The sequence below is a fragment of the Taudactylus pleione genome, unplaced genomic scaffold (assembly GCF_031769625.1).
Source record: "Taudactylus pleione unplaced genomic scaffold, aTauple2 ptg000051l, whole genome shotgun sequence".
NCBI lineage: Eukaryota > Metazoa > Chordata > Amphibia > Anura > Myobatrachidae > Taudactylus > Taudactylus pleione.
Window position 1 is genome coordinate 1,914,429 of NW_028284453.1, and position 13,200 is coordinate 1,927,628.

At 41.7% G+C, this 13,200-nt stretch overlaps 1 protein-coding gene across 1 annotated transcript in view; it reads left to right on the plus strand.

Annotated features, from left to right (window-relative positions):
- Positions 1-12,817, plus strand: part of LOC148535441 (cell adhesion molecule CEACAM19-like) — a 53,230-nt gene extending 40,413 nt beyond the window's left edge. The window contains exons 5-6 of the mRNA XM_088462608.1: positions 11,259-11,291; positions 12,752-12,817. Of these exons, the coding sequence (XP_088318734.1) occupies positions 11,259-11,291; positions 12,752-12,817 (99 nt within the window). The remainder of the gene's footprint in view (positions 1-11,258; positions 11,292-12,751) is intronic.
- The last annotated feature ends 383 nt before the right edge of the window (positions 12,818-13,200 follow it).

Below are 13,200 nucleotides of genomic sequence, written 5' to 3' on the forward strand. Positions count from 1 at the left end.
AACCTAGACAAAATTTTAGGCGTGATGTATCGCTACAGCACTCTGCACCTAGGGGTAAATGAAGTGCTGACCGTGTGTCCACAGGATGTCCTATCGGCTGCATATACTGTGAAAGGTGCCCATCTGTGTAGTATATAGGTATATAAATACTGTATGTTTACATATATCTGTAAATATATTTATATATACACACAGACACACACATACATCTATATATATATATATATATATATATAGATAGATAGATAGATAGATATATATATATAGTATATACACACACACACATACATATATATAGATATATATATATACACACACATATATATGGATATATATATATATATATATATATATATATACACAGTATATACACACATATATTTACACGCACACACACATATATTATATATATATATACACAAACACAGTATATACACACATATATATATGTATAGTATATATACACACACCTATATATATATATATATATATATATATATATATCTATATACACACACACACACACACAGTATATACACATATATATATATATATATATATATATATATATATGTACAGTATATATACACACACACACACACATGTATATAGATATGTATTTACACACACACATATATTTATACTGTATATATGCACATATAACTTGGCAGTACCTGGTGATCAGCAGCCAGCAGACTATTTAAGTCTGACACATCAATCCACAGTTGGGCGGGCGAGTGGGCAGCGGCAGCCCTCACTGTAACGAAGAAGGAGCGCTGGGGTATCTTCTTAGTTGGGGGTGACACATGACGTCGCATGTCGTGACGTCACGTGGCGCTAAGAAACTATGTGTATGCTGCGCAGGGAGGGCTAGTGAAGCCCTCCTCTGAGCCGCAACTTGCTATTATGCCGGCCGATCCACCACATGGGAGGGAGGAGGCACAATCCCGGCCCGCGGTTGGGGAGTGGAGGCGGCCGGAATAGCAGCAGCATTCGAGACTCTCTTATTTTTCTCTCAGAGAGCCGCCCCTCAGGACCCAACGCCCATAGGCTGGCGCGGCTCTTCTCTCTTCCAGTGGCAGCGTGACTTCACGCGCGCCGACTCAAAAAAAAAACTTTGTTGCACAAGTGTGTGAGCGGGAGGAGCGGCGGGCGTCCTTGTTAGTTGTACCCCAGAAAAATAATTCAGGTGCGGCGCGCCTGCCGGAGAGGGTGCAGTGCACCTTCCACTTAAGGAGGAGGTAGTAGTGGATGGTAGGGGCGGGCAGGCGGGCCCCCTCCTTTCTGTCAAGTGTCAGGGCCCGGGACTATAGTCCCGGCAGTCCCCCCCTGATGGCGGCCCTGAGTATGTCGGCGGACGGGATCCCGGACGTCAATATACCGACGTCGGAATCCTGATGCCCATCAGAATGCCAACACCACTATCTCGAAGAGATCTGGATATCAATATCAGCATCCCGACCACCGGCATCCCGAAGGTAACTATGCGGGTTAGCGTTAGGGTTAGCCCAGGGATGGGAGGGTTAGGTTTGGGGACCTCCTGGGATAGGTTAGGGTTAGGCGCTGACCTGGGATGGTTAGGATTAGGCTGCGGAGAGGGGGGATTAGGGTTAGGCAGCACCCCGGGAGGGTTAGGTTTAGGGTGCGGAAAGAGGGGGTTAGGGTTAGGCACCACCGGGGGTAGATTAGGGTTAGGCACCACCGGGGGAGAGTTAGGGGGGGAGGTGGAGGATTAGTGTACTTTCTGGCCCCTGTTCGCATTTTGCATATTGGGATGTCAGTCTTCTGAGAGCTGGCATCCCATCTGCCGGGCATTTATACTGATTCTGTGCAATATATATATATATATATATATATATATATATATATATATATAGATAATCCACAGGGGTGGCACTCCCAATAACAGAGTAGCGTGCAGGTGCCCTCCAAGATCAGCAATGAAACTGACCATAATAGTGCATGGCATATAGGCGGCACTCTGTCTGTAAACAACGCTGACACAGGTAATAGTGAATCAATCACCGACGTTTCGGAGCGTTTAATATAGCTCCTTCATCAAGGTACAAACAGACAATATGATCATAACACCAACATTTATACTCACATATCTCGACGTGCAGACCGGACTGCGCGCCATCCAAGGACGGGTCTCCTGATGATGACGTCATCAACACACGCACCACACCAGCGCTACCAACGCGCCGGTCATGTGATTGTGGAGACACCCACCACACAGGTCTCCGTTACCCTGGAAACACACAACATCACGGACATGCAACAACATTAGAAAATGAGGAGAAACAGCAAAAACATTGACAAAACGGCAACTGCATTGCCAAATACATATATCTGATATAGAATAATAACCATATTCCTATAGATGAAGAGGAGCATAAAAACATTACATACAAGTAGACATAGGACATATATTTAAAGATCTGGCCATTATGTGATGATCGTTGTAATCCCATAAACTTTACATGAACACCCCACACCCATAGAAGGATGGTATCAAAAAATTAATAATAGGGTGCACCCACTAGATAGTCACACTGCTCTATAGAAAACAGTGGAGACCCAGATTTTCATTGAGGCCCCGTGGGGCTAATGCATCAAGTTTGTAAATCCAGCATGACTCACACTGTAATAGTTTGCGGGATCTATCACCGCCTCTAGCGCATTTGGGTACATGATCAATGATCATGTATTGCAATGCAGCCACATTGTGACCATGTTGGACAAAATGTCGAGCCACCGGCTGATCACTACCTCCAGCAGTGATAGCCGCCCGGATGGCCGACCGGTGAAGAGCCATCCGCTCCCTAAGTGTCCTATCTGTCTTTCCGACATAAATCAAGCCACAAGGGCAAGTAATCACATATACAACAAATTTGGTTGTGCACGTTACTCGATGGTAAATCTTATATCTAAAACCACTGTACGGATGGCAAAAACTATTGCCCACTGTCAAAGAGCGACAGGTTAGGCAATCTAGACATCTACAGCATCCCAACTTGGGACGTAGGAACCCACAAAAGCCAACGGGCTTCATCCTACTGATATCAGTCTTCACTAACCAGTTACTTAAATTACGCCCCCTGGTATAACAGGGCATAATCTTAGTCTTATTTAAATTAAGGTCAGGATCCGTGCCAACAATTGGCCACAATCTCTTAGAGGACTGACTGATAGTATTGCTCTGTGTGTTAAAGTGATTAACCCATGATATCCTCGACTCATCCTTGTGTTTAATCTTATCAGACCCGAGTAAATCAGACCTAGAAATCGACATGGCTCTAATCTTAGCTTGTTCTAAAACATTGGCAGGGTAACTCCTTTTCCGAAATTTAGAACTCATAAGGTCTATTTCTTTTGAAGCCAAATTCTCATCACTGCATATTCTACGAGCACGTAGAAATTGTGAGAAAGGCAAGCCATATTTTAATGGTCTAGGATGGCAGCTATTGAAGTGCAAGAATGTATTCCTATCCGTAGGTTTGCTAAACAACTCCGTAATCAATGTGTCACCCTCCAGCCTTAATTTAACATCCAAATAATTCACACTGGTCCTATCGATATTAAATGTGAATTTGATTGGACTAGCCGAGTTATTATGGTTCACAATAAATTCAGTAAATTGTAGTTCCGTCCCAGTCCAAATTAGAAAAATATCGTCTATGTATCTGGTATAAAAGAAAATATTACCAGACACACAGACGTCCTGAAAAAAGATCCCCTGTTCGGCCAAAAACATAAATGCATTGGCGTAGGATGGGGCCACATTCGACCCCATCGCTACGCCAATCAATTGTAGAAATATTACTTCGTTGTACATGAAGAAATTCTTAGTCAGGATCATATCCAACAAGTCAATAACTAAATTGACATCAGGACCACAATAAACAGAACTAGCATTGATAAATTTCCTCACTGCTATTAATCCAGCATCGTTAAGAATTACAGTATACAAGCTCGTGATATCGATACTACATAAATAGCTGCCCACAGGTATTTTAGGCAGCCCATGTATTTTTATCAAAAATGTAGTAGTATCCAGAAGAAATCTCGGATGATTCTTGATACACGGCTGTAATAAACCATCCAAGTATACAGAAAGAGCCTGAAACAACGAACCCCTGGCCGATATAATGGGCTGACCAGGGGGGTTTTCCAGGCTCTTGTGTATCTTGGGTAGCGTATATAACAAAGCAACAATGGGAAACTTTGGAATCAAAGACTCAGCTAGGCTATCAGAAATCATCCCTTCAGAGACTGCCAACTCCAATCGTTCACGGAGTTGTTTACTGAAAATAACTGTAGGGTCCCTATCCAGTCGTCTATAGACTTTGTCATCTGACAATTGGCGATCTATTTCGGACATATAGTCTCCAATGTCCTGAACAACAATTGCTCCGCCCTTATCCGCCGGTCGGAGCACAACATCTTTGTAATTAGATAAATCTTGTAGGGCTTTCCATTCGCTAGCCGATAAATTATTCCTAATCACTGTGTCATTCACAGAACTTCTCACATCGTGATCCAACATCCGAATGTAGGTTTTAATAGCCGCACTGTTAGAAACTGGCTCAAAATGCGATCTAGGTTGCAATTTTCGGAGAGCAAATGGAATTTCATGCTCAGGAGATTTGATTGTTTGGGGCAGTGCTTTGGTACCATTAAAGTACTCATGTAATTTTAATTGTCTGTTCAGACGATACTTTTCCACCTCCCACTGCATGGGGTCAAATTTTGTGGTAGGTACAAATGATAAACCACGTCTTTAAACTGTAGTCTCAGTGTTAGTTAGACTGCGGGACGAGATGTTAATCACTAGCGTCTCCGTCGTGTAGGGGGTCTCCCCACTTTTCTTTGGTTTAAGCCGCGTACACTGTTGGCTCCGATGGGTGCATCTCCTCGGCCTCTTGCAGGGACGCGAGTATTCCCACCAACCCCTAAAGGGATGGTATGTTCAATGTTACCACCAATAGCTCCAGCTTCTAAATCACTTGTATTGTATTGTGAGGAGTCTGAATGTCCAAAAAATTTTTTGCGATATCCACGTCTCTCCGGACGGCGTTGTTCGCTGCGACCATTATTAATCCAATTGTAGACCCGATTCTGTTCGTAGTCCATGGAGACGCTCCGAAACTTCGGTGATTGATTCACTATTACCTGTGTCAGCGTTGTTTACAGACAGAGTGCCGCCTATATGCCATGCACTATTATGGTCAGTTTCATTGCTGATCTTGGAGGGCACCTGCACGCTACTCTGTTATTGGGAGTGCCACCCCTGTGGATTATCTACGTTGTATGAGTGGTGCAACAGGAGCTGCTTATACTGGGTTTGGCACCCATGTTATTTGTGTGACTTTATCTCACTTCATCTACAGTACTTTTTTCCCTACGGAGTAGGGTATTGATTTGGGAGGATGGCAGGGGATAATGTTGAAAGAGAGGATGCTTTTGAAGCCATTAATATGGCACTATTGACACAAGGAAGCACATTTATTTATTCTGACTCAGATGCTGAGGCTATTTTTTTTAAAGAGCAATTTTGTGAGGATGAGGCAACAAAATCACTCCAATATCTCTACCGTGATTGTGTAAGATTGAAACAAAAAGAGCTGGATTATCACTACCACGGTATAACACTGAGTGACTACTTTAAACAGAAACGGATTCCACGGGGCTTCCGTGTAAGAAATTGTCCAACGATAGGTCGTCACAATACTAACTTCTGCAAAAAATGGATTGCCATTTTAAATAAATGCAGTTACGACCTAATGTTGTTAGTAATCGAGGAAGCAACACGTGAACTAACAGTTATCCGTGAGAGGATTGCTGAGATTGAAAAAGAGCACAAACCGACTTTTGAGTCAGATTTGACTACTCCCTGGTTGGAAAAACTGGATAAACAGGTAGCCACTTACAAACATGAATTAATTCAATTCAAGAAATCTAAAATGGCGAAAGTCTCCATGGACTACGAACAGAATCGGGTCTACAATTGGATTAATAATGGTCGCAGCGAATAACGCCATCCGGAGAGACGTGGATATCGCAAAAAATTTTTTGGACATTCAGACTCCTCACAATACAATGCAAGTGATTTAGAAGCTGGAGCTATTGGTGGTAACATTGAACATACCATCCCTTTAGGGGTTGGTGGGAATACTCGTGTCCCTGCAAGAGGCCGAGGAGATGCACCCGTCGGGGCCAACAGTGTACGTGGCTTAAACCAAAGAAAAGTGGGGAGACCCCTACACGACGGAGACGCTAGTGATTAACATCTCGTCCCGCAGTCTAACTAACACTGAGACTACAGTTTAAAGTCGTGGTTTATCATTTGTACCTACCACAAAATTTGACCCCATGCAGTGGGAGGTGGAAAAGTATCGTCTGAATAGACAATTAAAATTACATGAGTACTTTAATGGTACCAATGCACTGCCCCAAACAATCAAATCTCCTGAGCATGAAATTCCATTTGCTCTCCGAAAATTGCAACCTAGATCGCATTTTGAGCCAGTTTCTAACAGTGCGGCTATTAAAACCTACATTCGGATGTTGGATCACGATGTGAGAAGTTCTGTGAATGACACAGTGATTAGGAATAATTTATCGGCTAGCGAATGGAAAGCCCTACAAGATTTATCTAATTACAAAGATGTTGTGTTCCGTCCGGCGGATAAGGGCGGAGCAATTGTTGTTCAGGACATTGGAGACTATATGTCCGAAATCGATCGCCAATTGTCGGATGACAAAGTCTATAGACGACTGGATAGGGACCCTACAGTTATTTTCAGTAAACAACTCCGTGAACGATTGGAGTTGGCAGTCTCTGAAGGGATGATTTCTGATAGCCTAGCTGAGTCTTTGATTCCAAAGTTTCCCATTGTTGCTTTGTTATATACGCTACCCAAGATACACAAGAGGCTGGAAAACCCCCCTGGTCAGCCCATTATATCGGCCAGGGGTTCGTTGTTTCAGGCTCTTTCTGTATACTTGGATGGTTTATTACAGCCGTGTATCAAGAATCATCCGAGATTTCTTCTGGATACTACTACATTTTTGATAAAAATACATGGGCTGCCTAAAATACCTGTGGGCAGCTATTTATGTAGTATCGATATCACGAGCTTGTATACTGTAATTCCTAACGATGCTGGATTAATAGCAGTGAGGAAACTTATCAATGCTAGTTCTGTTTATTGTGGTCCTGATGTCAATTTAGTTATTGACTTGTTGGATATGATCCTGACTAAGAATTTCTTCATGTACAACGAAGTAATATTTCTACAATTGATTGGCGTAGCGATGGGGTCGAATGTGGCCCCATCCTACGCCAATGCATTTATGTTTTTGGCCGAACAGGGGATCTTTTTTCGGGACGTCTGTGTGTCTGGTAATATTTTCTTTTATACCAGATACATAGACGATATTTTTCTAATTTGGACTGGGATGGAACTACAATTTACTGAATTTATTGTGAACCATAATAACTCGGCTAGTCCAATCAAATTCACATTTAATATCGATAGGACCAGTGTGAATTATTTGGATGTTAAATTAAGGCTGGAGGGTGACACATTGATTACGGAGTTGTTTAGCAAACCTACGGATAGGAATACATTCTTGCACTTCAATAGCTGCCATCCTAGACCATTAAAATATGGCTTGCCTTTCTCACAATTTCTACGTGCTCGTAGAATATGTAGTGATGAGAATTTGGGTTCAAAAGAAATAGACCTTATGAGTTCTAAATTTCGGAAAAGGAGTTACCCTGCCAATGTTTTAGAACAAGCTAAGATTAGAGCCATGTCGATTTCTAGGTCTGATTTACTCGGGTCTGATAAGATTAAACACAAGGATGAATCGAGGATATCATGGGTTAATCACTTTAACACACAGAGCAATACTATCAGTCAGTCCTCTAAGAGATTGTGGCCAATTGTTGGCACGGATCCTGACCTTAATTTAAATAAGACTAAGATTATGCCCTGTTATACTAGGGGCGTAATTTAAGTAACTGGTTAGTGAAGACAGATATCAGTAGGATGAAGCCCGTTGGCTCTTGTGGGTTCCTACGTCCCAAGTTGGGATGCTTTAGATGTCTAGATTGCCTAACCTGTCGCTCTTTGACAGTGGGCAATAGTTTTTGCCATCAGTGGTTTTAGATATAAGATTTACCATCGAGTAACGTGCACAACCAAATTTGTTGTATATGTGATTACATGCCCTTGTGGCTTGATTTATGTCGGAAAGACAGATAGGACACTTAGGGAGCGGATGGCTCTTCACCGGTCGGCCATCCGGGCGGCTATCACTGCTGGAGGTAGTGATCAGCCGGTGGCTCGACATTTTGTCCAACATGGTCACAATGTGGCTGCATTGCAATACATGATCATTGATCATGTACCCAAATGCGCTAGAGGCGGTGATAGATCCCGCAAACTATTACAGTGTGAGTCACGCTGGATTTACAAACTTGATGCATTAGCCCCACGGGGCCTCAATGAAAATCTGGGTCTCCACTGTTTTCTATAGAGCAGTGTGACTATCTAGTGGGTGCACCCTATTATTAATTTTTTGATACCATCCTTCTATGGGTGTGGGGTGTTCATGTAAAGTTTATGGGATTACAACGATCATCACATAATGGCCAGATCTTTAAATATATGTCCTATGTCTACTTGTATGTAATGTTTTTATGCTCCTCTTCATCTATAGGAATATGGTTATTATTCTATATCAGATATATGTATTTGGCAATGCAGTTGCCGTTTTGTCAATGTTTTTGCTGTTTCTCCTCATTTTCTAATGTTGTTGCATGTCCGTGATGTTGTGTGTTTCCAGGGTAACGGAGACCTGTGTGGTGGGTGTCTCCACAATCACATGACCGGCGCGTTGGTAGCGCTGGTGTGGTGCGTGTGTTGATGACGTCATCATCAGGAGACCCGTCCTTGGATGGCGCGCAGTCCGGTCTGCACGTCGAGATATGTGAGTATAAATGTTGGTGTTATGATCATATTGTCTGTTTGTACCTTGATGAAGGAGCTATATTAAATGCTCCGAATTATACATATATAGATACACACATGTATGTATATATATATATATATATATATATATATATATATATATTTATATATATATATATTTATATATTAGTTTTGGAACTGAGGAGCCTGTGCAAATTCTGATACATTTTTATACTCTCCATAGTTCATACACAGGTACAAGGAGCACATTTTTGCAAAAAAATTCTATGTACAGACACAACTATTACAACTTCATTATATGTATAAATGATTATTAAATGTTATAAATGAAATACGCAAACCTGTCAAATATTGTAAGCAGACTTGTAGGGGAATTCAATATGGAGCGAAAACTCAGTTTTTGTGTTAATATCGCAGCTATGACGTCATTATCACAGGTTTTAGTTTTACACTGTATTCAATTTCAGAGACTTTTCGCAGGTTCGAAAGTCTTTGATAAAAAACTTGAATAGGTCGAAAAAAAGTGCAGAATTGGGGTTTAGGGGTGCACGCTTAAAAAAAATAGCCTGCTCGCCTGGGAATGACATTTTAAAAATAACTGTGTCAAAAAAAGATTAAAAAAAAAATAGGGACACCTCAAAAAAATATTTTTAAAATTGGGGTGAAAAAAAAAAAAGGGAAAAAATTGTTTAAAACTAGGGAAATAGGTTCAGGGCTATTCTGCAAGTATGCGGCAGGTGTTTTCTAGAATAGATTTATAGTGGCAGGTGCACTATTGCAGAATTTTTAAAAACTTACTTTAGGGACATCAAAATATGCTAGTACCCATTTTCATGTACCCCAAATTTGATGGGACCACTTAAAAAAATGAAAAAAATAACCTAAGTGCTCTTCTGCATCACTTCTTCAATGTCGGGAAAAAAGCACCTGCCGCAGCTGTTTAAATCCCCAACTTTCATTTGCAGGCTAAAACGGGGGTACCCATAGTGATCCCCCATGTTTTTACAACTTTAGGGGGGTTCCCATAATTTTTTCCAGGAAAATTTCGTTTTTTACGCAAATCCCACTTTGCCAGGTCCTATTTTTGGAGGTCTTATATTGAATACGGTGATAAAGCGGGCGCGCGCCCGATACTTTATACCTGAAAAATCTCAGAAGTGGAGCGAAAAGTCCAGCACGGACTTTTCGCTCCCATATTGAATACCCCTCTTGGTGTTGTGGAGAGGCCACATAGAATTGGTCACATAGTAATAGAATTAGCAGGACCTGCCGTCTTATGTATGTATGCCTGCCATATTCACATTTATTTTGTATTACTTCCTTTATGGGTTTGTTAGCACTAGCTTTAAAAAGTAACTTTTTGTCTATAATCTATTGGAAAGCAATCATCGTGTCGACATTCAGAATGCTGATATGGGGCCTGATTCAGATCTGCATGCAAATGACCATGTTTATGCAGATTGAGCGATTATCAGCCATTTTACATGTGTGAAAGACGCACTGCGCATGCTCATTGATTGAATTGCGATTATGCTCACGCAGAGTATTCATTCACAAACTGAGTGACAGGCAGTCAGCATTTAGGAGAGGTAATGGGGGGGGTGGCAAGATAAACGCAGGCGAGTTATAGCGTCTAAACTTTGTTTTCTTGGCATCCATAAACTACGTCCTTGCTTGCAGCAGGAGAGCCCTCTGCGTGTCTAGAGACACACTGTGTCTGTGACAACATAGACTTACTCAAAAGGATGATGGCCACCGGATCTGCGTTCAATGTTTCTGATGTTTATGGTGTGTGTGTGTGTGAGCGGTGGATGTGAGATGCTGTCAGTGGGTGTCTCTCTGTACTGGGCGGCGAGTGAGTCATTAGCATATTTTCACAATTGTGATCCATGAGAGATCGCTGCTGCAATGGCATTTGTGTACAGATCTGAAGCAGGTCCATGGTCTGAATGTCGACATACAACATGGTGTGATTCACCATTTTGACACTGACATAATGTCTACGGTCACAATATTGACACATGATTTTTTGGTTAGGGTTTGGATTAGGCTGCAATAATGGTTAGGGTTAGGTTTACATTTAAAATCCCATTGTCGACATTCTAACTGCTGACATCTATAATGTTGGCAATATCAACATTATGTGAGTGTTGACATTGTGAATGCCGACTTAATTGACCACATATATTATATATAAAACCAAATAATACATATTATACACATAACACAGCTCTTTTTTATTACTTTTTCTAGCATCATCCTGCTACCCAGGAGGCTACATATACGGTAAGTGTTTATAGAGAGGCAACAATCTCTTATGTTTCATTAGTAACAAAGTGTCCACTCAAAGGAATTTATTACAGACAGTAACTAATATGTGAGAGTAAAGGAAATAATGGTGACAGTTCTAAGAGATTAAGGGGTCTATTTACTAAGCAGTGTTAGGAGACAGAGTGAAAAGTGATAAGAAAGTGATAAGGTGCCAGCCAATCAGCTCCCAACTGTCATTTTTCAAACACAGCCTGTGAGATGACAGTTGGGAGCTGATTGGCTGCTACCTTATCACTTTCTTATCACTCTTCACTCTGTCTCCTAACACTGCTTAGTAAATAGACCCCCAAATTCTTTATATTTCCTTGCCCCAAATCCTGCTGTCCAGCTAAGTCTATAATGTCACCGTCTCCACCCCTTGTATCTCTTTATATATTCTGTCCCACAAAATGAAATCTTTGTGTTACATGGAGGAGCATAAAATGTGCTGAGCCCACACTAACCACTAAGCACACTGTGCACCCATCTCCCCAGCTCCTCCCATCAGGAGTTACAGTATTGTGCATCCTCATAGATGGTGACATCCTATTGGGCAGGTTTAGATATTGCAGAATATACTTACCATTTACATTGATATTTGCCCCATTGTAGATTACAGTCTAAAGAGCTGACTCTGAGTCACATACAAATAGGCTGTAGCTGCGTGCGGCCGCTGAAGCCTGATTTCCTGTCTTATGTGATCGCAAGTATCCATAGGACTAATGCTAGGGTTAGTGCGTGTGCAAGCGGAAACCTGTGCCATCCATTGGTTTACACTAGCCTCCATAACCACCATCATTTGTATCTGCACGTGCACCAGCCCCAAGCTAGGTGCAAGAGAACCATCATACACAGGCTTCCCTTCCCCGTATGTATGGCTCAAAATCACACAGAGCTTTAGATATACGCCCACAAGTCAGGGTGGTTACGTGTGATTACATTGTCACCGCACAGTTCCCGCCCCAAAATGCCCTATTTCATGGAAAGACAGTTCCAGCCAAGTTCAGTCCAACTCAGAATAGGACAGACCTGTGTAATAATATGTACATTTACATCTGTACATGCGCTGTATGCAAGAACTCGCCATTTGCATCCGTGAATAGAGATTCGTGCTATGCAGAGTCTGCCCCTAAGTTCCCAGATGCACACAGTTTTGTTTTATTTAGATGTAATACATCATCCACAGCATATTATTACGCACCTGAGCTAATGTATTAAAGATGAGTATAAAAAATGGCCATAAAATATAAATACAACCAAGTTCAGTAAATGCGGCATTACTGTGTGTGAGAGGCTTTATGGCACCTGCTTATAAATGATGATGAAACTGCTGCCGCAATGCTGGGTGTGTATATACAATATATGTTTATAGTATATATGTGTATACTTCTATATAATATAAACAGTGTAACAATATACATTTGTATTTCCTGTAGGGCTTGCAGTACAAGACACAGGACACGTACAGTGATGTGCGGGGAGGACATGATAACACTGCATGACTGATGCTCCCGTTATCAGCTGGTCATACTCCCTGCTTGCTATAATGGACTCACATTTGTAACAAAGGATCATAGGGGCCAAATTCAGAGTTGTAAGCATGGGAGTAACTACCATAGATGCAAGGGGTGCAGCTGCTATGGGGCCCAGAGCTGAGGGGGCCCATCTTCCTTGTCAGGGTTACATGTGTTATATACAGTACATAGGGGCACTTGCAAACGTTTGCTATGAGGCCTTCAAATACCCATTGTAACTTTTTATGCAGCTGCTATGCGAAAAAATATGGAAATGTTGCAGCGACTGGGAGATATTGAGACGTTTTGTAAATCCAATCATCTGCATAAAATGAAATTGCATCGGCCACAGCTCAGTCGATCATTAGTCT